Source organism: Rhinolophus hipposideros, assembly GCF_964194185.1.
Source record: "Rhinolophus hipposideros genome assembly, chromosome: 14".
Lineage (NCBI taxonomy): Eukaryota > Metazoa > Chordata > Mammalia > Chiroptera > Rhinolophidae > Rhinolophus > Rhinolophus hipposideros.
The window spans coordinates 27,497,821-27,524,666 of NC_138060.1; the positions used below are offsets into that span (position 1 = coordinate 27,497,821).

The 26,846-nt window shown below is 47.6% G+C and overlaps 1 protein-coding gene across 2 annotated transcripts in view; it reads right to left on the reverse strand.

Moving 5' to 3' along the window:
- Positions 1-26,846, reverse strand: part of FGD5 (FYVE, RhoGEF and PH domain containing 5) — a 107,075-nt gene that overhangs the window by 22,736 nt on the left and 57,493 nt on the right. Inside the window, exons 4-10 of one of the 2 annotated variants that reach the window (XM_081071659.1) lie at positions 21,598-21,656; positions 21,456-21,486; positions 6,627-6,787; positions 6,198-6,354; positions 5,480-5,567; positions 3,787-3,837; positions 3,132-3,190 (exon numbers count right to left, since the gene is read on the reverse strand). In XM_081071659.1, coding sequence (XP_080927785.1) covers positions 3,132-3,190; positions 3,787-3,837; positions 5,480-5,567; positions 6,198-6,354; positions 6,627-6,787; positions 21,456-21,486; positions 21,598-21,656 — 606 coding nt within the window. The remainder of the gene's footprint in view (positions 1-3,131; positions 3,191-3,786; positions 3,838-5,479; positions 5,568-6,197; positions 6,355-6,626; positions 6,788-21,455; positions 21,487-21,597; positions 21,657-26,846) is intronic. The other variant, XM_081071660.1, reaches the window with a different exon arrangement.

Below are 26,846 nucleotides of genomic sequence, written 5' to 3' on the forward strand. Positions count from 1 at the left end.
GCCCCTAAAACCATACCTCATAATCTAAATGTCAAATGTAAAGAGAAGACCTTGAAGACAACCAGAAAAAAGAGACATTACATAAGAAAGATAAATGCAATCTTTACGGCATACTTATTATCAGAAACTATGTAGGCTATAAGACAACAGAGTGGCATCTTTAAGGTACAGAAAGAAAAAATTGGTCAACCCAGATTTCTATACCAGGAAAAATATCTCAAGAATTAAGGTAAATTGGCCTATTAAGTAAGTGGATGATGGATGGTGGGAGCCAGGTTTCTCACTGTTGGAGTGGAAATTTATGAAAAGCAAGGGGAGGAGGCTAGAATGATCCATGTGGTAAAAATCAGAGTTGGAAACATCTGTAAGAACTCATATTTAGCTTAATATATATAGAGATGGCTATGTATAGAAAATTGTGTGTATGTGTATATATACACACACGCACGCACACACACATATATATATACATACATACATACATGGGTTGACCTTTGAACAACACAGGTCTGAATTGCATGGGTCCTTATATACAGGTTTTTACCCCTTCATTTTTTATTTTTTTATTAGTTTCAGGTGTACAAAACAATGTAATAGACATTTATACCTCTCACAAAGTGATAACCCCTGCCCCCAGTCTACCCCTCAGACATCATATACAGCTGTTCCAGTTCCACTGACTCTATTCCCTATGCTGTCCTCCACATCCTCACACAGGTTTTTTTTTTCAACTGACTGCAGTTCAATTGATCCACACAGTTTAAAGTCGAGTTGTTCAAGGGTCAACTCCAAGCCTGGGAATCTGCGTATGTGGAAGGTATGACTGTGGTTATATATGGATTTTCAATTGCAGCGGAGGTCAGAGTCCCTAACTCCCGTGTTGTTAAAGGGTCAGTTGTATATACACATATATTTCTTTGCTCTGTTAGCTAAGATGACCTAAAAGAAATGGTAACCCAGTAGCAATGAACACACCAAGTGCCCATATCTTGTTTTCTAAGTACCAGCAAACAATTCAAGGCACCAGGGACTCCTTGGAGAAATGGCTGATTCTAAGCCTGGGGCAGGAAATATACTAGATGAGCCTGGAGCATTGTGTAGTGCCCGTAAGTACTAAAAAAAAAATAACAAACGAAAACACTCAGACCTATATGCATGGGGGCGTGTGAAAGGCATATGAGAACTAATTGAAAGGGCTCCCAATAGCCAACACTGGAACAATTTGAGAAATAAATAAAGCAGTAGGAGATTATAACCCAAAGCATAAAGTAAATATCTATGAGTCCGTACTGACATAAATGATTTATTTATTTAAAATGATTACAATAAGAAATGAGGAAGAAGAGAAAAATCTCCCATGCAGAAGAATTCCAAATAATTTAGGCAGATACTCTGCCTTCAAGGAGAGTTAGCATAACTCCCCATTCCTGAAATGTGGGCTGTGCAGAGTGATTTTCTTCTGGAGAGTGTGGACAAGGCATGCGTGCATGCGTGTGTGTAACTTTACTGTAGAGAAACCTGATAAACACTAACTCAGCCAGATGATCAAAGTCAACATCAACAGTCATAAATCATGTTGCTTCATATGATGTTATGAAAGTGGTACTTTATTTCTATGATCTCCTTCCCCCAAATCACAAACGTAGTCTAATCATGAGAAAAATATCAGACAAATTCCAATAGAGGGACATCCTATAATATACCCGACTAATATTCTTCAAAAGTGTCAAGATCATCAAAAACAAGGATAAGTGTGAGAAACTGTCACAGTCAAGCGGAGTCTAAGGAGATATGACGACTACATGAAATATGATATCCTGGATGGCAACCTGGAACACGACATTAGGCAAAAAGTAAGGAAATGTGAAGGAACTATCGTCTTTAGTTAATACTATGGTATCAATATTGGTTCTTTAATGCAACGAATGTACCATAGTAATACGTTGATAATAAAAGAAACTGTGTGGGATCCATAAGAGCTCTCTGTATGCCTTCTCAATTTTTCCTGTAAATCTAAAATTGTTCTAAAAAAATAAAGTCTATTCAGAAAGCAGAATGGTGGTTGCCAGGGGCTAGGGGAGGGGAGAATGGAGAATTAGTGTTTAATGGGTGCAGAGTTTCAGTTGGAGATGGTTAAAAAGTTCTGGAGATGGACGGTAATGACGGTCGCACAACAATGTGGATGTACTTACTGCCGCTGAACTGTGCGCTTCAAAATGGTTAACACAGTACATTTTTTGTTATGTATAGTTTACCTCAGTAAAAGATTTTTTTAAAAATAAAGTTTGTTTAAAAAAAATAAAGGTGAAAATGGTCAGTATTGCCTTCCACATGTGTCCTCACTCTCTTCTGGAGGAAGACATTTTACTTCTACGCCCTGGAGAAGAGAGCCATCAACGGCCAATTTGATTTCAAGTCTCAAAAGCCTGACCTTGCAACCAGACGTTGAATTTTTGTCCTAAGGATTTTCCCAAGGATTGGTCTAGTACCAGCAGCTAGAAGCCAGGTGTATACACCCTCACACCATACATAAATATCAACTTAAGATAGACTCAGAAACCTAAATGTAAAACGTAAAACTAGAAAAAACAGGGAGAAACTCTGTAACCTTGAGTGAGGCAAAGATTTCTCAGATATAACATTAAAACCATGACCCATAAAAGGAAAAATTGATAAAGTGGGCTTTATCAAAATTAAGAATTCTACAGACACTGTTAAGAGAATGACAAGACACGCCACCGGCTGGGAGAAAAGATTTGTAAATCACACATCTGACAAAGGAGTGAAAGAAGGCAGACAAAAAAAAGAGCACATACTGAATAATTCCATTTTATAAAATGCTAGAAAATGCAAACTAATCTACAGTGACAGAAAGCAGACCAGTGATTGCCTGGAAATGGGGGGATGGGGCTTACAAAGGTGTACAAGGAAACTTTTTGGGGTGATGGACAAGTTCTGAATTGTGATTGTGGAAATGATTTCAGGTACATACAAACATCAAATTGTATCTAACTGTACACTTTAAACACGTGCAATTTATAGTACATAAGTTATACTCCAAGGCAGACCTGGGCAGGGGACCGGGGGTCCTGGACCTGTACCCCAGAGAACGGCCCAGAGGCTCGACTTACCCCTTGCTCCATGCTGTCGTTGGCGTGGTCTGTGACTTTGGAGATGAGGGTCAGCGCACCTGCGGAGGGAAGCAGAGCGGAGAGCTGGGCCTTCTGGGGAGGGCCATCTAGTTGCCCCCATCCTCACCTCTTCCTTGTCCTCTCACCTCCCCCCACCCCACATCACTGCACTTACAGGGCCTTTTAAGTGGGTGGCACCAATTTTTCCCATGGCCGGGGGCAGATCAGGCCCAACCCTAGGTTTGCCACTACTGCCTAAATGACCTTGACAGTCATTTGACCACTTTGTGCCGCAGTTTCCCTGGTTCTAAACTGAGCATGTTAAAATAGGGACTGCGCTGGCAGGTCACAGTAGAAACAGCCACATAGAACTGGGAGAAAACGGGGATCCTGAGGTAAGGTTTTTAGACCTGATACCACCTCTTCGCACCCAATTCTGGTCACTCCCTTCTTCTCCTCTGACTGGACAACAGCCCATCCTGGGGAGTCCTGTGTTGAGGTGAATGGGGGATCACCTCAGAAGTCTGGAGACTTCATGCCACTGCACCCCCAATGGCAGGGAGGGGACTATGTCCTGGGCTTGGAACTGGCATGGAGTCCAGCTTTGGGGCAAAACAGAAGTATGTTCCCTCCTCTGGGCTCATGCTGGACTTACCTTGTGTGTCATCGTACTCAGCGGAGTCCGGGCAAAGGTTATTTAAATAGTCTGCAGGCAGAACAAGAGCTAGGGGTCAGCCTGCTCCAGGGAGGCCAGCCCACCCCCACCAGTCCACAACAGGAGCCCCTCCCTCTCCAGAGACGGAAGAAAAGTTTCAGAAGAATGGGGTTTCCACCCGCACTCATTAGCCCCCACACAACACCACACGTGCACAAAACCAGGCCCCCAGGACCGCCACCAGCACACTGCCACCGCTGCTGTCATTCCCTCATTCAACAAGTACCTATTGAGCATCTGCTGTGTGCCGGGCCGTGTGCTATGCCTCCAAACACAAACGAAGTGAGACCCTGCGTTCGAGAAGCGCACAATCTACTGGGGGAGGCAAATGTGACCATCAACACAGTAGAGTGTGATGTGCTCAAACGTTAACACATTTGTAACCACAAGGCTCTACACAGGCTGGCCTCGCTCCAGCTACCTCTTCACGTCACTCATTCATTCTGGCAATGCTGGCATTCTTGCTATTTCCTCAACATGCCAAGCTTGTTCCTACCCCAGGGCCTTTGCACTCACTATTCCCTGTACCTGGTACTTTCTTCTTCCAGATCTTCTTAGGGCTCATGTCTTCAATTTGCTGAGATTTCTGGAATGTTACCTCCTCAGAGAGGTCTTTCCCGTGTGCTGTATCTAATTCAGAGCCCTGTTCACCTGCTTTATTTTTCTTCAGAGATCTTATCACTGGCTATAATACTTTTATTTCCTTATTTGTTTGTTAGAGTATAAGATCCATAGTGTCATAGGGTTTGGCTGTTTAATTCACTACTATATCTCTAGCATTTAGCACAAGGCCTGGTACATAATAGATGCTCAATAAATACTTATTGAATTAGATGTATAACTTCTGTCTCCTGGCCCCTGGGATTACATGCGTATCTCTACATGTGCGTATCTGTCACCCTGAGTCAAAGATCTGTTCCCCAGGCCAGGGGTCTTTTGTTCATTTGGGAGGCAGTTGGGTAAATGGGTCTGCAGCTCAGGACAGAGGTGTGCGTATTTCTGTCACGTGGACATAGGGGAAGGGACAATAGTCCCTGGGGAGAATGTGTAGACAGGAAAGGAAAAGAGGAACTAGGACTGAGTCCCGAAAAACACGGACTTACAGGACAGTGGAGGAAGAGAGCTCATCCACAGAGAGGCAAAGGAGTGGTTAGAGAGAGGCTGGGAGCGAGTATGTCACAGAGGTCCCAGGGTGAAAGAAGCAAGAAGTGGTCAGTGGAAAAGCCACAGAGAGGGTCAGAAGGTTCCAGGTGGAAAATATCCACTGATTTGGCCACAAGGAGGCTTTGTTGATAAGAAGAGCTTTAGGGAAATCAGACACCCACCGATGCAGGGAGGAAATACAGAACGGGGAAGGTGTGAATTGCTGTGTTTAGGATGGAGAGGCTGGAGGAAGATAAAGGAGGTGGCCACTGAATCATGGTTTCCAAGAGGACAGCAGGGAGTCCAAAGCTCAGCTAGAGGGGAGGTGGTGGCAGGGTCTGGCCCCTCTAGAGGGACAGGAGGCAGGAACTGAGAGCGCTCCCTCCCACATCTTCCTGCCAGGGTAGTTGTCACCACACGTGTTGCCACTGTCACCCCCACCCCTACTGAGGTCCCACCTCAGTGCGCCTTGACCTCCCATGGGGCCCACCTGTGAGGAGCACTTGGTACTGGAAGAGGCGCTGAACAACCCGCAGCAGCCGGTGCTTCACGTTCTGGCCACCTCCTTGCTGACTCTGCTGCTCCCAAAAGACGCGGAGGACAAAACTCCATCAGGGACTCATGCCTGAAGTCACCAGGCTCAGACTGCCACCTGCACTGTCCCATCCACACCTGTGCCTGGCCAAATCCATCTCCAGCCCCGGTTCCCCTCCTCCAGGAAGGCCTCCCAGACGAGCACCACTCCGCTGTGACAGTTCATTCCTTCAGGCTCACAGTCTACACCACTCTCAGTAACTAACATGCCTCTCCCAGGCCCTGCTGTGCATCCAGCATTAGTAACAGAAAAAAGGCCCTTATTTTCTGCCCAATAACGGAATCCTCAGTTGGTAGCCATTTGTTGATCATGCAATCAGGCTGGGGCCCCATGGTGCTTTGTGCTTTTCTAGTGAGACAGGAGAATGGTCACTAAAATTCGCCCTGTGGCCGGGGCTCACCAAGTTGTCATCGATCGCCCAGCCGGGGATGTTCTGGGTTCTGGGTTTTCCCTCCTGCTGGCTCACCCCCTCCTCTCCTGGCTGGGTCTTCCCCTCTGCTCCCCTCCCCCCAGCTTCAGACATACCAAGAAACCCCACTCATTTGCTTTAAGCCCTTCCATGGCCCCACCCCTGCATCCTTAGAGCAGGTTCTCAGAGGACCAAGGGACCCACCTCAAATTCACGGACGACAGCGGCCAGCCGGGGAGAGTGGAGGCAGTTCTCAGCGAGCAGACTGAGATACCTGTCGTACTGCAGGATGTGAGCAGCGTGGTGCTCAAACTCCTGCTCCCGGGCCAGGAAGACATCGGCCACCTTCTGCTGGTCCTCCCTACAGGGGGAGGGGGCGCGGGGGGGGGGCAACAGTGAGAACTCGGCCTTGTGACCAGCGCAGCGTTAGTCAACACTGGAACCACTTCCCTGGGTGGGATCCCCGCTCAGCCCCCACACACCTGTTTTACTTTGGGCAAATGACCTCCCACCTCTGTGTCTCGGCTTCTCCCTCCATTTGTCAGAAGGAGACCATTTCATGTGATGTGGTTTTTAACGGCCCCCAATCTCCTGGAGCACCAGACGCAGGGGTGGGGGTCTGGGACTGCTCACCAGTGCAGCAGCCTCTCCCCCAGCTCCTCCAGCATTCCCACGTGAAGGTCAAGGACAGCTGGGAGTTCGCTCAGACCACGCCTCAGCTCCTCCCTGGCCAACGTGTCTTTGCCCTCTTGGTCCATTTCATCCAAGGCCTTCACGACAGCTCCGTGGAAATCCTGAAACCCCAAAGGCCTGTCACCCACGGATTGACAGACAAAGCACAAGTCCTCCCTGGAAGTTCCCCTGTGGCTTTGGAGGCATGGCCTACAAACAGACCGCCCGGGATCTTAAGCCAGTGTCTCAGATCCCAGCGTTTTCACCTGTGAAACGGGGCTGGTAACACACACCTGTGATCATGGGTAACTGATGCCCAAAGAGCACGCACCACACCTCCTGGCACGAAGTAGGGCTTAAAGCAGGTTCATTCCGCCCCCCCCCCCGTGGGAATTTGGGTGTATGCTCTTTTACAAGGTGAGTGAGAAGCTGGGTAATTCCTCCTCTGAAAAAAGAAAGCTCTGCTTGACAGTGATCTATCTTTGAAGAGGTTCATGAGCTGTGCTGTTTCAAAGCAAAGTCTAAGGAAACCATAGGCATCCATTTTATGGTGTGTTAAGCAGTCACTAAAAATGATGCAGATGGTAACTATGTAAAATATTCATGTCCTGACTCTAAGAAATCAAGAAGTTGTCTTCCCACTGGAACAAAGTTGTGTAAAAAATGAACAACGGGAAAAAGCGAAAAGGAAACAGAGTGAAATGGAAACAGTGGCGGTGTCGGGTATGGAATTAGGAATGAATTTTTTTTTTTCTTTTTGTCTCTGTTTTCTAAAATTTCTGTACCATGATTAAGTCCCTTTAAAAATTAAACTAAATGTAATAAGCATTAAAATTATAAAGAATGCACGACTTCTTTCTCACAACGAAAATATCTTATCTTTAAACACACCTGCTTTTGCATGAGGCCCAGGTCTGCAGTTTTAAATACATGGGATATCCTGAAACAACCTTGAATTGTGGAGCAATGCACACGGGAAAACCTCAGCATCAGGGGTCATGTGATCCAGCCCAAATCCAGAAGGTCAAATCACCTTTACAACATTCAGAAAGGATGATCACTCAGTCTTGTTTGATTGCCTCCCTGATGGGGAACTCATTACTAAGCAAGACAGTTAATTCCATTGCTGAACAGTTTTCATTGCTAGAAAAGTCTCTTCATATCGAGATTTAAAAGGGGAAAATGCCAGAGAGGATGGGCAGCCCTTCCTCCAGAAGTCTTTCTGGTCTTCTCCCACCCAGTAACGGAGTACAGGAGAGGAAGTGGGCTAGTGGTGACGAGACAGGGCTAGGAAAACGGGCAGCGAGGTGGTACAAGAGCAGAGGGAGGGAAATGGGGAGAGAAAGAAAGAAAAATGAGGAGAGAGGGCAAAAAGAGAAAGAGAGAGAATAGGAAACTGAGGGAGAGCGAAGGTGAGAAGGAAGGACTGATGGAGAGCAAGACAGTGAGCATGGAAGGCAGGCGACTCTCCTATGCCCGCCCTTCCATGTGTCAAGAGGCCATGTGCGCTGTCAGACAGAGGACAGAGGATGTGAGGTTACAAAGGCCTCCACTTCCTGAACACCTCATCCTGTCCTGTGCTGACCTGCTGCTGCAATCTGCTCTGGGGGAAGTGCGGGGAGGGCAGTGCCAGGCAGGGGGGTCCACAGGAGTGAGGACGAGCTGCTTCCTGCTGAGGCGGCCCTCACAGGCCCCAGCTGGGTGTAATGTGCAAGTCTAGGGAAACCTCCAGTCCCATCACTAAGGTCAAAGAGCCTTGGGGCTGAGTCTTGAACTAATGAATAGGTTCTCTGAGCTGGAAGCGTGTATGTCCTTAAGTGGAGGCCACATGCTTGATCCCTGAGCTATAATTAGAAATGCATGTCATTGTACCTGAGCTACCGGGAGCCTTTCCTGAAAGCATGTTCCAGAGGGCGGACAAAGTGTGAATTACAAATGTGAATTACATGCCTCTAGGAGGGGAGGGTGGCTAGAGGGAGTTGGTGTTTAAGTCTTACTTCTGCCCGCAGCTGGCCCTGGGACATGAGCTCACTCTGAGCCTGGATGGGAGGTTTCTCTGCTGACCTGGGGCAGGAGGACCCCACTGTTTCTTTGTGAATCTCCATGTGTACGACCCAGCCTCCAGCCCTGAAGGGTCCTCTCAGGCAGCTCAGAGAAAGAAACTGTCCTGATGAAGGCAATAACCCCCTTTGCTTGGGCAGCTGGTGGACAGAGGATTTTCAACACACACTCTTATCGGCCATGTCCAAGTCCAGCTACAGCACAAGAGTGGTTGAGTCACTGGGCAAGCTGTCACCTATCTGAGCCTGTTTCCTCATCTGTAAAATGGGGACAGCATGGGGCTGCTGGGAGCTCAGCCTGGTGTTTAAAACTATACAGTGCTATCCCTAAGGCAGCTATGATTCTATTGTAGACGTGTCTTCAGGGCGGGGCCACATCTGTTTCCTGCTATGTTGTTCAGGTCCAGCACAGTATGGGATAGAGAAGGAGTTTTATAATGTTTGCTGATTGATGGGTTGCAGGACCCTCATTTAACAGAAAAGGAGAGTGAGTCATGGAGGAGCAAAGACCAGAATCGGGTCACCCTGATGTACAGGCCCAGAACACAACAGACAGGTTGGGGGGAGGTGGAGAGCGAGAGGGAAGGAAGGACAGCGAAGACAGACAAGGCTACATCTGCATCACACTCCAGGGAGCTTCAACATTAACTGCTCCGCAGGCTAGTTTCTTGTCTATAATTAATTCTCACTAAATCGACTCAGTCCCAATGGGTAGGGTGGCCATCAACACAACTCATTTAAAAACTGAAGCATAACTGGAATCGCCACAAACATCCATTCTTAAAACTCGTGCACAGCTGCATGTGCTGAGTGCCAGGCGCACCATCCATCACTCCCTGAAAGGTTCCTGCTCTCTCAGTCGTTCTGGTCCACGGTGGCACCTGGGGGTCCTGGCATCTACCTTAGAGGGAGGAAGAAGGTAGAAGATACCTGGCCCTCATCCCCCAATGCATTCAACAAATATTCTAAATGCCTGCTCTGCACCAAGACTTGAGAACACGGTGGGAGCAGGAGAGAGGCAGTTCTGCCCTCAAAGAATTTGCCATCTGGGGTAAAGAAATGAGTAAAAGGATGACTTCAACATAGGGGTATAAGAGTTGTGGTGGGGAAAACACAGGCGCCGTGGCAGACCATAGAAGGCAGACCGAGCGTAGCTCTGGGAAGGCCCGCCAGGGAGGCAATGGCTGCGCTGAGACCAGAGTGGGAGTGTTTCAGGTAGAGGGGACAGCATGTGCAAAGGCCCTGAGCTGAAAGAGGAAGTGAGACGTTGAGTGTGGTTTGGATGCAGGGTGTGTGTGTGTGTGTGTGTGTGTGTGTGTGTGGTCTTGAAAGAAGTTCACATGATTGGAACTCGATGACGCTAGAGGGTCAGGCAAGGGACCCATCCTACAGGACCCTACAGGCTTTTCAAAGGACTCGGATTTCATCCTGGGGTGATGAGGAACCACTGACTAGTGCTAAGCAAGGTGACCAGACATGAATCAGAAAGTTCACTTTGTTGGGAGAACAAACTGGAGGTGGCGGAATGGGAGCAAGACCAGGGAGAAGGCCATTCCCATCATCTAGGAGAGCAGGAGAGAGGCTTGAACTTAATGGTAGCCATGGGGACAGAGAAAGTGGATGGACTAGAGACAAATCCAGAGGAAGGACTGATGGGCCCCAATGCCTGCTGGGTCAGAGGCCTTCCACATCCAGTCCACCCTCTTATCGTACTCGCTTCCCCAGCTCTTTGTGGAGTCCCTGCTCCAACCCCACAGGGCTCTAGAGAACACGAACACATCCTGTTTACCTAGACAGTGACCTAGGTGTGACCTTGGGCAAGTCACTTCATCTCCACAGACCTCATTTCCCCCTGTGCAACATGGGGATACAAATACCTTCTCCAGAGGGTTTGTGCAGACTGCCTTCTGTCATGCTTCATGATTCTTTGTTTCTGGGCCTTCCTTCTCCCCTGGAGAGAGTATGACTTATCTCTGCATCTCCAGCACCCAGCCCAGGGGAAGTGCTCAACAAATAACAACAGCCAGTATTTCCTGAACCCTCAGGCCATGTGAACCATTGTCTGCTCAACACTCTACATTCTTTTTCTCATTTAATCCTCACAACAAGTCTATCATTGTGCCATTATTATTATTATTTCCATTTGACCAAAATGGGAATTAGACCCAGACAGATTCAGTAACTTACACAAAGCCACCAAGATGGTGAGATTGGAGCTCAAGTCGCCTGACTCCAAAGTCCTCGCTCTTCCCATTGCCCCACGCCCAGTCCTCAGTCTATAAGTGGCCGAGACAGGGGAGTGACCTGCTGCAGGCGAGGAGGGAGACTGGAAGCCAGGTGTCCAGAGTCCTGGCAGGGCTCTCGGCCCAAGCTCAGACACCCTGCAGCAGCCTGGTGGAGATGGCGAAGAGGCCCGACGGTGAGGACTGTCCCTCTGTCTCTGGAGCCTGGTAAGTCTCCCAGAACTCACAGGGCTCTCAGGACCCTTGGGTTTGACTGCAGTAGGAAAGGGGACCTCACATTCAGGGGCCTGGTCCCCTGGTCCCTTCTCCCCTTCTCCAAACCCACTGCTGAGTTTTTTGGGTGATACAGCATCTCCATCTTCTGGGCTGAACAGTTAGTGGGTGGCGAGAATGTCCTCTTCACAAGTGGTCAAACCACTGACGTCGCTGCCGAAAGTCAAGGAGACTCGCTTGGAATCCCACCTGGTCAGACACACACCATGTGCTCAACCACGACCCACCTATGTCCCAAACATGCCATGATCAGTCCAGGGGACATGACTTCACTTGGCCCAGTCAATCACTGGAAGGTACTTTGGAACCCTGACTTCTCTGTGGGGAACACAAACACTTCTTAAACTGTATATAAATAGTACTAGCTATGCAGAAAACAATTATAAATTGGACTTCACGTCAAAGAATGAATATGGATGAAGGAAATTTAGTTGTTCTAGGTATACTACTCCTACTCATGCTACTTTTATATAAAATTAAAATTATTTTTAAATAAAAGGTTAAAGGTATTTAAAAAGTAAGATAAAAAAGAATAAAATACTTAGGAATAAATTGAACAAAAGAAGCATAGAACCTGTACTCTGAAAACAATAAAACATGATTGAAAGAAATTAAAGAAGATCTGAGTAAATGGAAAGGTGTCCCATGTTCACGACTTAACATGAAGAGGTCAACACTCCCCAACTTGATATACAGATTCATCTCAACCCCTGTCAAAGTCCCAGGTGCCTGTCTCATAGAAATTGACTAGCTGATCCTAAAATTCATATAGAGATACACGAGACCCTCACAGTAGCCAGAACAACCTTGAAAAAGAACAAAGTTCCCGATTTCAAAACTTACTATAAGGCGATAGAAATCAAGACTGTGTGGTATTGGCCTGAGGACAGACATACAGACAAATGGAATAGAATTGAGAATTCAGATATAACCCTCCACATTTATGGTCAACTGGTTTTTGACAAGGGTGCCAAGAAAATTCGATGAGGAAAAAAATAGCCTTTTTCACAAACGGTGCTGGGATGTTCAGATATTCATCACATGCAAAACAATGAGTTTGGACACCTTTGGTACAACAGTTATATTCCAATAAAACTGTTTAAAAAATGAACAAGGAAGCCACAGACTGGGAGAATGTTCACAATAGACATATTTGAAAATGGGCTTGTGTCCAGGATATTTAAAGAACTCCTACAACTTAATAAGAAAAAGAGACAACCCAATTAAAAAAAAGAAGCAAAAGATTTTCAAATGAGAATTTCCAAATGGCTAACAAACAGAAGGAAAGATATTCAATTTCATTAATCATCAGGGAAACACCAATTAAAATTAAAGCGAGAAATCACTCCACAGTCACCAGAGTGGCCCTGAGTAAGAAAACTCCAGTAGCAATATGCTGGCAAGCCTGAAGAGTAAGCGGTATTCCCATACATCCGATGGGGGTACATATTGCTTCGACCTCTTTGCAAACCTAGTTGGCAGCTTCTAATAAAGCCAAATCTATGACCCAACAATTCCACTTCAAGGTAAATAAATACTGAAGAGAAATGAGTGCAGATGTTCCTTAAAAGGTATGTATTCAACAGTCACAGCAGCTTTATACAGGCATACCATGTTTTATTGCGCTCCACAGACGTTGCAGTTTTCACAAATGGAAGGCAAAACCCTCCACCAGCAGAAAGATCACGACTTACTTTATTGCTATACTCGCTTTACCGTGGACCTGAATGCGCAGTATCACTGAGGTCTGCCTGTAACAGCCCAAACTGGAAACCCAAATAGTCATTAACAGGAAGACAGACACACCAACTGTGACATCTCCACACGAAAGAATACTGATGTATGTGAAAACATAAACGATTCTCACACATTATGTTGATCTAAAGAAGTCAGACACAAAAGAATACATAATTCATGAGTCTATTCATGAGGTTCAAGAACAGGTTAATCCAATCGAATGTGATGGAAAGCAAAATAGTGGTAGCCTCTGGGGGGCGGTCACTGACTGAGGAGGGGCACAGAGGCACCTTTTAGATGATGGAAATGTTCTACTAGCGTGGTCGTCGCAAGTGCACACATGCAGAGGGTGCAAAAAATGTATACACAGTTTAAGAAAGGAAAAAAACTATTAAAATTGTAATACTCCATATATACCGATAACAAAAGATGAACACAGTCATGTTTGACTTCTGCAATTAGAAGAGGTGCTCAGAGTGGTTACCATCAGTGTCCAGACACTTCTGATGACGGTGAACTACTGCTTGAGCAACGTTGACCAAAGTGTCCAGTTGTATACATTTTCTGGCAACCTCAGTGTATTAAAAAATTGAGCCCTAACCTTAAGATTTGTGCCCTTAGTTGTACGTAAGTTACAAAACACCAGCCATTTCAGGGTAAGGAAGGAGGAAAGACTTTCCAGGGTCACACAGCAATATTTTTCCTGGACTGAATGAAAATATAGAGAGAAGAACCACGTGCTTGGGGTAGGAACCTCTTCTATTGAGATATGCCCAACAGCTATTGCATTCGTACCTCCAAAAATGGGGAAATCCCCCGCTCCCCAAGAGTTCAGGTAGAAAGCGAGCACATTTCCTCACACTGAACTCAATCTGCTTCTCCCAGACATCAGCCCTGGGCCATCCTCCCTACTCAATTAAAAATTATTTCTTAATGCTGTTGTCTCCAGACGGGCTACAAAGGTAAATGAGCAACAGTCACACTCCCTGTCCCGGAGAAACACCAAATCTTCCCAGCTCCACATCAACTTCCCCAGCATGAGGCCATTTTGGGGTTTGGTCTGGGCTAAACTTTGGGTCCCCATGCATCACCCTTCTCCCACCCAACCTACTGAACCAATCTTCCTTGGTCAAGTCAGGGCTTCCAAATTCCTATGATTCCCTTTTGAAACACCTTGGGACATGGCATTCAGGCTCTCCCAGCAGACCAGCTCTCCAGCCACGTCTTGTACACCCCACACTCCCAAGCCTTCCCCTCTGTGCACTTGCTCCTGCTGTCCTACTCTCTGGAAGGCTTGTTTCTACTTTCTGCCCATCAATGCCCATCTCAACACCCCTCTTCCAGGAAGCCTTCCTTGATTTCATTCCTGCTGCTCACACTGATCCCGCCTCCTTGGGCTCCTTACCACCTACTCGGCTGTTCCACATCTATTTGTCTCCTCTTCTCAGGGCTCTGGAGTCAAGCACCCCTAGCCCCACTTCTCACTGGTTGTGTGACCTTGGGTAAGTAACTTACTCTCTTACCGAATCTCTGAGATTCAGTTTTGAACCCATCCAACCATCTGAGAAATATTTATTGAGCACAGACTATGTTTAATTAAATGAGACAATGTATATAAATTGCCAAGCTCACATAGGAGGGCAACAAATGCTCACTGCCACCCCCCACCTTCCTCTATAGCATCTGCCACATTGGACACTGACTACAATGAGGATGGAGAGCTGGCTGAGTGAGGAAAGACAGGACCAGGACAGGGACAAACGGATGGTACAATAGCTTAGGTAAGTAAACTCATGAGTTACAGCAGAGTCCCGCTAGACCCTACCTTGACCTGTCACGTCAGCACTGAGGCCACGGCCAAACGAAACTCCTACACAGTGATAAAGGAGGGCTTCTGAACGAATCTCCTCTTGCTCCGAGCACTTTGAGAAGTCTGGCTCTGTGCTGGGGCTCTCCTGACACCCTTTGAAGTGGTTACTACCACCGAGAAAGTGGGTGGGATGTGAGTGGGATGCCTGCAGGGCGGATCGGAAGTCGCCCATTGCCTTTCTGCACTGCGTCCTCCCCAAACCTCTCCCGAAGGCCCTGCAGCCCCTTGATGGAAACCTGCCTGTCCCTAGGCTCACACCCTCCAGGGCACCTCCTTCCTCCCCAGGGTACCTGAGAGCCCTCTCCTGATTGCATGTACTCCCTTGAGGAAATCTGAACCTCTCTAGAAGTTTCAGTTAACATCTCAACACTCGATCACTTCCAGGGCACGTCTGGTGCCCAGCTGACCACTGGGATGTCCTTCCCTGAGCCCCTCACTTAGTAAGACCCACACTCAACTCATCATCACCCCCCAAGCCTTGCCCGAGCCCCTCCAGCACTTGCTGTCGTAGTGAGTCAGCAAGCCAGGAAGCTGGGGTCAGCCTGGAGCCCTCCCTCCCTCCCTCTCCCGCACCCCACAGCCTATCACTCACGAGCACACAGCCCCAAATCTGCCTGGAGCCCTCCAGTCCACTGTCGCCTTTTGCTGGAATCACCCAGCAGCCTCTCCCAGTATCTTCAGGGGATCAAACCCCAACCCCAAACATGCCTCGAGGGGCTCTCCCTGCTCAGCCCTGCACCTTGCTGGCCTCAGCTCCTACCACTCACTCGCAAGGCTCCAGCCAGGCGGAATTTCGTGCGGTTCCCATCACACCATTCTCTAAGTGGTCTCCAAGCCTTTGCACATCCCGATTCCTTCACCAGACACAAGCCTTCCTCACTGCTCCCCACCTAGCTAACTCCTCCCCATCCTTCAAATCTCAGCTTAGTTACGTTTCCTCCAGGAATCCTTCTCTGACCCCCAGAAAGCTGGGACGGGTGCTTCTCCTGAACCCCCCCAGCCTCTGTATGCTCCTCTCCATTGTATTGATATTGCTTCTTTCCATGCCCATCTCTCTCCCAGACTGTCAGTTCCTGGTGGGCAGGGGCCTCACCGTGTTATTCCTCCGTAAGTGCCCTGTACCCAGCATACAGGCGGTGCTCAGGAAATATTTTTGACTGAAGAAATGCTAAGACTGCTGGAAGGACTGACCCTGCCATCACTCACTCATCAGATATTTATTGAACACCAACAGTGTACTGGACATCACAATCCACTGGGAATAAGACCTGTCAAACTCTTTGCCCTCAGTGAGCTCTGAGTTCAGTGAGGCAGACAGACCGTAAACAAGCACCTGAACACAGCCCCAGAATGCATGAAGCAGAGCAGACGCAGTTAAAGGAAGCCATGGGCAATTTAACAGTCATAGCTGAAGACTTCAGTAGCCCACTCCCAGTAAGGGATGGACGAGACAGACGGCGGCGAGGGTGCAGAAGACTCCAACAGCATTGGCCATCAACCTGATGAAAGTGATGTCTATAGCACAGCCAGTCAACTAGAACAGAAAACACATTCTTCAAGTACACATGGAACGTTCTCTAAGATATACCGTATGGCAGGCCATGAACAAATCTCAATACATTTAGTGGGGTTGAAACCACACGAAGTACAGTCTCCAACCACAGTGAAATCAGAAATCAGCAGAAGAAGAAAATTTGAAAAATGCACAGGTATTTGGAAATTAAAACAGCATCATTTTAAATAATGGGTCAAAGAAGAAATCACAAGGGGAATGAGAAAATAGTTGGAACTGAAGGAAAATGAAAACACAACATAGCAAGTAAAGGAATATGTAAGTGAGATAACTTTAGATCGTGAAAGATGCAGTGAAGAATATGAGGCCCGAGAGAGTGTAGGACAGCCAAGTTGCAGGTCTCACCCTCCCTGCATCTGCACCCCTGCCACGGCCTCATCATGGTGGAGAGCATATCCCTGTCCCTTGCCTTTGGGCCTGGCCATGGCACTTGCTCTGGCCAATGGGATATGACAAGAGGAAGTTGTGAGCTTGAATCTTAGAAGCCCTCTGGTGTTTCTACTTGCTCTTTTGCCATCACCATGGGAAGAGCCTCCCCTGCATAACTGCTGCCCCTTCAGCCTGGGCCCCATAATGAACACACGAGAAGCAGAGCCACTGAGATGAACTGAGCTATGGCCAACTGACTCCCAGTTGACCCAGCTTCCCTTGCAGCTAGGAATGCTCAATGAGATGGAAAAAGAAGTTGTCAAGTGGAATTCTTTTTCAAGTGAACTAACTTAGTGGGGAGCACAAACTTTTAATTTTCCTCCTGTCTTTCTTCCTGCCTGGGACATGGATGTGATGGCTAGAGCTGCAGCAGCCAGCCTGTGCTCATGAGGAACCTTGGAAATGGATGCAGCAGATAAATACAACCTTGGTCCCTGAGACTTTGTGGAGCTGCCAAACTTCATGCGGATCTCCTACTTCTGGACTTATTTCACATGAGAGAATTGCCTCTAAATTATTTATGCCATCATAAATGAGTTTTTATTACAAGCAGTCCAACACAATTTTTAACTGACATATAATTATTAAGAAAGGTTCTGTAGCAGCCTGTATTTTCCAGAAATGGCTATAACAGTATCTCCTATCTCACAAATGTGTGCTTGATACTCCTCCCACTGAATGGCGGAGACGATATCCTCTCCTCTCAAACTTGGGTGGACCTCTGAGACTGTTTTGACTAACGAGACTATGGTGGAAGTGGTGGTACGTGACTTCCAAGGCTAGATCATAAAAATGCCACGCATTTCCTCTTGGCTCTCTCTTGGGACACTCACTCTTGGAACTGAGCCACCATGCTGTGAGGAAACCTTGCCCATGCAGAGACTACATGGAGAGGCCGCAAGTAAGTATTCTGGCCAACGGCCCAGTCTCGGCCCCAGACAATAGCCAGCACCCAGCATCAGCCACGTGAGTTAAGGTACCTCTGGGTGATTATAGCCCCTGGTGTTAAGTCACCTCAAATCTTTAAGTCTTCTCCAGACATCACGGAGCAGAGACACGCTTTCTGCACCTTGCCCTGTCCCAGAAAATCTGTGAGCATAATAAAATGGTCATTTTCCGCCATGAAGTTTTGGGGCACCACTTCTTTGAGGTGAGGTGACCTCAAAGAGTCAGGTGACTGGGATCAGGTCACGTCGGGCCTCTTGGGTGCGGGAACTTTTCCTGGGGCGTCAGATACTGATAAATGCCAGTCACCTCTCCCAGTCGGCTGATGGCTTCTGAACAAGCTTTGGCCCAAAGGAGGGACCCTTGGTAGGAATTTTTAGCTTCTGATAGGAGAGGGATTTTTTTTTTAGATGAGAAAACGGGATTAAAGGTGTCCAGGGACCACAGCTGTTCAAAAGCTCCAACAACTCACTATGCACAAGGAAAAGCACAAGCTCCTTAGCCTGGCATTTTACGTACTTTTCAGTCTGGTCCTAACCTTGTTTTTGGACACACCACTGGACCCCCGATTCCACCTGTAACCTGCCTTTCCAAACAATGTTCTAGTGACACCTGACGATGCACCATTCTCCAGATGTACCTTCAGGCTGTGAGCATTTCCATGCTGACCACTTGCCTCAAGTGCTCTCCTCCGTTATCACCCCAGCCTGGTAGACTCTTTCCAAGTCCATCTCAGTGGCACCTGTTCTGCCAACCTTCCTAAATATCCCAAAGGGAAATAAATCTTTCCCTCCCTCATTTTCCTGCAGACTTTGCACAAAACTAGAGTCGCACAAATTACACTTACCATAGAGTAGTATAATTGTCTGTTCACTTATCTCGTTCTCTTTCCCAACTTCACCCTTTATTCCCACAATAAAAGAAAGATCTACTCAAGGGCAGGTTCTGGGCCCTTTTCATCTTTGGGGCTGTGAGGTCTATCTCAGTGCCCATGGCATTGTAAACATCCTGTGATGTTCCACCCAGAAGGAATGAGTAAGGTGGATGGATGGATGGATGGATGGATGGGCGGATGATGAATGGATGCATGGATAGAATTGAATGAGTGGATGAAAGGATGGGCAGATGGATGGGTAGACATATTAATGGATGAACTGGGGGTAGTGAATGGGTATATGGATGTGTCATCAGGTATATAGCTAGGTGAAAAGACAGATGAGTGAATGAAAGGCTGTTTAGATGAATAAATGAGAGATTAACTATATAGACAGACAGGCAGGTGGATGAATGTGCTTTTGACTGGGTTCCTGGAAGGATGGGGCGAGTCTTTAAACCAGAAGTCAGCAATTTTTTTTTTTTTCTGTAAAGGGCCAGATAAATATTTTAGGCTTTGTGGACCGCATATGGTCTCAATCATATATTTTTTCTTCTTTGCCTTTTTTTCACAAACACTTAAAACACTCTTAGTTAATCCATTAACTAAGTAACTTAGTAAAATCTATTACTATTTACTAACTTAGTAAAATCCACTCTTAGTTAATAGGCTATACAAAACAAGAAATTGACCATTAGAATTTAATTTTGGATGGCCAGAATTTTTAGTAATCCCTGAGTGAGCTCTATTTACCATTTGATAAGCACAGAGTTGAATCCCAAACACAGGAAACCAGAGACCATCCCAACCCCCTCTCAACAACCGCATAATGGAGTCAAGGACTTTTCTAGTGGAGGAGGTTTAGAATGCACAGTCGCCGCCGCCCCCCATCACTGGGCAGTCATGGGATTTCAACGCATTAAATCTCTAAAGAGAAACTTAGCAATCAGAGGAATATCCAGGTTGGGGAGAGGTGGAGAACACTCTAAAGTCTATGGGTCTCCTTTTGACTAGTGTCCTTGGCTAGGGCTTGAAGTCATGTTGTGGCATTTCTGCCACTTCTATCCCCACGAGCACTAACGTCATAAATGTAGCTCATACCACAATTTCCCGCAACTAGCTTATGAGTTGTGATTTTTATGGGCTCCTTTTTTTTCTCCTCAGGATATTATTATGGATTACCAACGGTTTCAGCATCTTTCCAATTGGCAGGAAGCAGTGCAAACACAGATGGAAGTTTCCCAGTTAAAACCCTCTTAACAAAGTCATAAAACAAAAAAGCCTAGCCCCTCTCTGTCACGCTGCCAGCTCAGAAGCGAGTGAGAGAAGGAAAAAACGGAGAGTGAGTCTTTCTGTCCTTACTAAATAATCTTTTAGGTGTAAAGGGGGGAGGGAGGGCAGGCATTGGTACATTTCAGACGAGGGCTTTGGGGTTTAATAACGCACACAAAGCTTTCCTCCTGAGGGCAAAAATGAGGGGCTAGGAGCACAGACCAGAGTAGTACGCTGTCCTCCCCACAACCAGGGTGCTCCTACTCACACTGGCAATGTGACACCAGGGTGACATCCCTGACAGGGACCTCAGCTGGAGTCGGCAAGAGACCTGGTGCCCGGTGCTTTGCTGCCTCCAGAGAGGTCCCTGCCCAGAGGAACTTATAACGACAGTGCACTGGGAGTCAGGAGAATGGGTGTCATCCTGACTCAGTCACTGTGTAACAGTGGCCAAGTCACTCCCTCTGGGCCTCATCACCTCCGACAAGATGTCCATGGTGGACATCCCCAGCTCAGACATTCTTGGAAAGATATGGCAAACAACACAAAGCAGTGTAGAATCAGATGCTAAACCACGAGGAGACTGCAAAAGGCTTAGAAAGTTCAGAGGAGCAGGGAGCTGTCACAAGGGCCTTGGGTAGCTGAGCCCACCCCCCCTCACTTCCCATGTCTTTGCTGTATCCTATTCCCTCACCCCTCACATCACCTCCTGAAGGAAGCCTGCCTAGATTTCCCCAGGTTGTCAGTCACTCCCTCTGTGCTCTGAATAATTATTCATTTGCTCAAGTGTCCCCTTCACTGGCCAGATTCCTCCTGGGGAAGGGCCCAGTCTGATCTGTCTTTCCATTCTCCAGCTCTTGTCACACAGCAAGTATTCAAAAAAATGTCTGTTGAACTGAGTCGAACTGACTGCAAAGGGAGACTTTCCAGGTAGTCTTGTGGGTTGTAAAGGGTGACAGTGTCTGAGACCTGGGCCTTCCCCAGTTGGGCCTCCTTTGCTCTGACAGTCCAGAGGATTTCCTCCCCACTAGGTCAGGCATTATTGCCCCAATGAGAAAGCCTCATGATACCCCAACTGCTCTGTCACTGTTTAAACACATCACCCTCTCCATATAGACCTAAACATATAACACACACACACACACACACACGCGTGCACGCACACACACATGCGTGCGCACACAAACCCGTACACACAGCAATGACCCAGAACTGCATCTGCCCTCCTTCTGCCTTCCTCCACAATAGGGCTGAGGAAACTGCAGACACCCCTCCAGAAACCTCAGCAACCCCCCATTCATCCACCCCCCTCACACCAGGGCAGAGAGACACGGAAAGCATGGCCATCTGCCCCTGCCAGCACAGGAATCAGAAGACAGACTTCCCTGAAAAGCCTCGGGGAACACCTGCCTGTTGTTCATGGAAACCACCTCTGTCTCATTGCTTTTCTGCCTCTTATACCATAGCCTTGAAAAGGGGCAATTAGTTTTAGGCAATTAGAATGATTAACTCACCAGATGTAAGTGCTGGAGCATCTCCACATACCTGTAGAGGGAAAGGGGTTGAGTTTGCATTCATTCCCATCCTGTACAAGCCAAGGAGGGGCAATGCTCTGCTAACAAGCTCGAGGCCACAAGCAGCTGCTCAGGGACTCACGCTTTCTCTGAAGACAGCAGTTCCTGTGCGATGACATGGGCTCTGGACTGACCTTCCACCTGTGGATGGAAACAGAGTCATCAGGAGGGGCAGCGTCAACGGGGGCAGCAGAGGGAGAGCCCGGCCCCACAAGCATCAGGGTCACAGAAAGACCTCCACACTGCAGGAGGCAAATCCCACGAACTCCGCAGGCCATCCCCTGCCACTCACCACCTGTGTGATCTTCAACCTCACTACACCTCAGTTTCCTCATCTGTAAAGGCAGATATTAACAGCATCTGACTCGGAAGTTTGCTAAGCTAATGCTCAGCACAGTGCCTCACACAGAAGCGCTCAGTGAGTGGCCGCTGTTAGGACTGTGACCTTTGCCTCCACCCATGACCCCAGCAGTCGGGAACAACCTGTAATCTCTGGGGGCTCTCTCCTACCGCTTCTTTTGAAGATGTCCCCTCAGTGTCCCTTTTCCCTTCTCCGCCTGGTTAACTCCCAGTTATCCTTTAAGACTCAGCCATAGCATCCATCACCTTTTCCAAGGAGCCTTTCCTGATCCCCTCCCTGAACTGGCTGGGTTAGGTATCGTTTCTGGGCGTCTTCCTCTCAGGACTCCCCTGGAGGGCAGGACCATGAATGTCACCTCTGCATGACCAATGCCTGACACCTCTGCATGACCAGACTCCCTTTTGTTGACTAAAAGAAAGAATGAATGAGTGAGAGAATCATTCCCCTTTGGAAGCACTAACGCTCTTGGCTGACCTCAGAAGGTGAGCCATGTAACCTATCTGAGCACTAACTTCTGTAACATTTGGGAATAACTGAGATTATGTCTATAAACAGGATGGGCGGGGCCGCGGCAGATGCCTGGGCTGTCTGCCACAGGCGGGCCCCTCCTCTGTGGCCTCAAACCTGCCGGCTGTCAGACACGGCTGGTGGCTGGGATCCAGAGAGCACGGACACTGTGGGGTAGCCTGAGAGAACAGGTGGCAGATGTGGGGAATGTGCAGGCATGGCTGGGGCAGGGTGCCCCACGGGGGAGCAGAGGGCACTCACGGGCAATGCCTGGCTTCTGGTTTCAGTTCAACCACGGCCTCCTTGTGCAACCCTGCACAAGTCACTTTCTGAGGTCAGGCCTCAGTTTCCCCATGTGTGGACAAAGTGACCTTGAAATTTGCTTCCTGTGTATTACTAAATTTGAGGAGTCACTGATCAATGACTAGAAACTGATTATAGGCTGAGGGAGCAACTGCAGTGTGGCAGTCATAAGCATGGACTCCTGAATTAGGCAGTTTGGGCTCAAATCCTGCCTCTGCCTCTTTTACTAGTTGAACAAGTCACTTAACCTCTCTGCCTCAATTTTCTTATCTGTAAAATGGGTACAATAATATAATGTTATCTAACATGCATACATATTCTAAGGATTAAATGAGTATTGATACATATGCAAGTATGTGTGTATATACAGAGAAATCTAGGGTTCTATGAATCGATATATAGAATCAATCTAAATATCTATCTAGAACTCTATCATCTCTCTCTACATATCTATCTTGCACTTGGAACAGTGCCTGGCACACAGTAAGCACTATAGAAATAATGGCTGTCATCATCCTTGTTATTTTTGTTAACTGAGGTGGTGCCAGGAACAGAACCAAGTACCCAGGGATGGAACAAGAAAAATAATTTACATGGTCAAGTAGGGGAAAGGCCTCAATTGCAAAATGAAGGCTGAGCCACTCCGCTGAGAGGAGCAGCTGAGGCAGTGGAAAGCAAATGGGCTCTGGAATCAAGCACATCCAAGTTCAAATCCTGGATGTGTTAATTGTACAACGTTTGGCAAAGCATTACCTCTGAGGCTCAGTTTTTTCCATCTGAAATACGGTGGAGAATAACCAACCCGACCTCATATGCTGGTCTTTTAGATGATGTGTTCCTGACTCAGGGCCTTTCACTCTCTGTTCCCTAGGCTTGCAACGTTCTTCCCCAGATCTTCTTACTCTCACTTTCTGACTTTTGCAGGTCTTTGCTCAAAAGATACATCCCATCCTCAGTGTGGCCAGCCACGACCACCTGACCTAAAGAACACCCAAAGTCATTCTCTAACCACAGGGTTTCTCAACTTTGGCATTACTGACATTTTGGGCCCGACAGCTTTTGCTGCAGGGGCCGTCCTATGTATTACAATACTATTAACAGCGTCCATGGCTTCCATCCATTGGATGACACTAGCAGCCCCCTGCAGCAGCCCATAGTTTTCAGCTGTGACAACTAAAAATGTCTCTAGACATTGCCAAATGTCCTGTAGGGCAAATTCTCACCCGCAGTTGAGAACCACTGCTCTAACCCTTTATCTTACTGTATATTGTCCTTGCACATGGGAGATGTTCAATAAATGTTTGAACATACTGATGAAATGAGATACAGCGCCTGGCACATAGTAGGTGCTCAAGAAATGAGTTTGTGGCCTAGCTGGTCCGTGTCTAAGATTTCTGGCTAAGAAGCACAGTGTTTTCTGGAGACTTCAGTCACTCAACCATTGCCCCTGGTCCATAGTTAGCCTCCCTCGTGATCTCACTGCAGCCTCTGTAGTGGCTGTCACGGCACCCATGGGGCCGGAGGGAAAACTGTAAGGCCTGCAGAGGCCTCCAGCCTCACCTGGCCTCCCGCCCTCCCACTGGCGCCGGATTGTGACTCACCGTCTGCCTTCTGCATCTTCAGGGCTAGTATGGGGCTCTGCACACAAGAGCAGTTCACTCTCCCAAAACGCAGGGGCTCCTTCCGAGTCCCACATGTGAAAAGGCTTTGTAAACAAAACCCTCGCAATGGAAAATGTATTCTGCCAGGACAGGCCTGAACAGTCAAGGAAACCCAGTGGTCAAGCTTCCGTAAAGAGAGTTACTCTGGAGAGAAAGCACAGGCGATCTGAAGCTTAAGCTCCTCCCCTATAAAATGAGGATAAGAATCAATATGACCTCCGATCTTCCAGGGGCCTGTGATTCAATTCTCATTCATCATCCAGCATGACGCTAAGAAGGCCTGATTCAAATCCTGGACTCTACCTCTTCCTATACCTATGCCCTTGGACAAGTTATCTCTTTTCTCTGAGCCCCATCTGCGAAACTTGGACGATGATGATGATGATGATAAAAATAATACCTACTTAATAATATAACAGCTAGCATTTACTGAACACGTAGTATGTCCTAAGTATGGCTCTAAGGCTTTCATACGTATTATCTCACTGAATCTTCCCCCAAATCTATGAGGCAGGTACTTATTATCTCCATTTTACAGATGAGGAAACTGAAGTACGAATAAGTCCTACCCTTTGCTCAAAGTCACTGCTAATAAGTGGCAGAGCCAACATTCAAATCCAGGCAGCCTGGCTCTTAGCAGTGTGCCTGGCACATAATAAGTTCTCAGTAAATGGCATCTCTACTCATTATAGATGGCAGCTTTTTCAAACTGGGAAGCACCTATTCTTTACCTGCACTGCAAAGCCGGCAGCAAGAGCATAGCACTCCAGGAGGAGCCTGGGCTAGTCCTCTGGTCTCAGGTCTTTTGGTTCTTACGCTCAGAGTAGTGCCTACTGTGGTACATAGGAAAGAACTATGCTGGAAGTCAGGACACCTGGCTCCACGGCCCAGCCAGGCCATGAGAGGCTATGTGACCAAGGGCAAACTCTTCTCAGATGCCTGTTTTCTCATCTGGAAGATGGGGTCAATATTCCTACCCTGCAAGGACGAGATGATGAGACGATGGATGGGAGTGGTTACGCCCTGCCTAAACTTTTGGAGTTGTCATTACCATTGTTACCATCTCGAGCTGTGGGACGGACTTCTGCTAGGCCCGGGGCACGGGCCACTCTGCACGTCCCTTCCAGCCCCTCCTGTCAGATGGGCAGACTTTGGGTGGGACACACGGGCTGTCCCGCTTTAGTGACTGCAGATGATGGATGTGTCTTCACCAGCCGGACAAGAGGGAGGCCTGGCAGGCCATGTGCCCAAGGCTCTCCTCAGACGCTGCTTATGGGTGTTGCCCAACTGCGCTATTTAATAGAGATGTTTGTTTAACCAGGAAATGAACTCCTAGGTTGACGGCAGTGTCCAGGGACAGACTTCTGGGAACAGGGTTCCTCCCAGGAGCGTGGGGGCTCGGGTGCCAGGGCTGTGCTATCGCTATTGCTGTCCTCAGTCTGACGCTGTGGGTGTTACATGAGGCGGCTGCCGGCCCCTCTGCCCGAGGCAGGCCAAGCAGCTTATCACCACTTTCCCCAGGGCCGCCCAGCCCTGCACTTCCTCCCTAGGCTCCAGGCAAACTAGCCAGGTCATCGTGGGCTATTCTGGGACCACGTCAGGTTGGGAGGGACAGTAGTCCTTCAGGGACCTTTGAGGTTAAACAGTGGGTCACAGAACAAGTCGGGAGTCCCGGTCTTCTGTCTTCAGGCCTCAGTTTGTCGAGCTATAAAATGGGGTATTTAGCCTCCTTCTAGAACAGCAGCTCTCCAAGTGTGACCCCAAGAACCTCTGGGGTTCCACCTCCCTTTTCCAACTATAGATCTGTGTGAGCCTGGATTTTCATGGAAGACGACCTAAACTACACACAGTTTCAACAGTGTGAATGCAGAAGCAACTAGGAGAATCCAGCTGTCCACTATAAAGCCAGACATTAACAATATTTGCAAGGAAAACAAAACCAATGTCACTCTTCTCGCTAATTTTTCGGAAAACATAATTAGTTTTCATTAAAAATGCTATTTATGTTATCATGTAATGGGTTCATTATTGTTATTCTAAAATGAATTAAAAGATAGATGTTTTAAAATAGTCTCCATCTGACTTTCTTGTGATAAACACTGATAGATGTTTAGAAACAAAAATTCATAGAAACAAAAACTCTGGGGTACTCAATCATTTTTAAGAGGGCAGAGGAGTCCGAGAACAAAAGGTTTTGAGAGCTGTTTGTTTAGAGGCTGTCACAAAAGATCATATAGAATAATGGAGGGAAAAGCTCTTTATTCTCAGTGAAGAGCGACGGAGAAGTGAAACAGCACTGTCACTGTATTACAGTACCAATAATTACTGTGAGAAGCAGGCCGATGGACCCTAGGCTTTATGGTGGGGCCCTCGGGGTGGCCCCAAGCATGCCCAGGGGCCACACGATCTTTCTCCTCAATGTCCTATCCTGCAACAGAGGAAGACACCACTTCCAAACCTCCTAGCTTATCACTTCTCTCCCAGGTGGCAGGCTCCTGG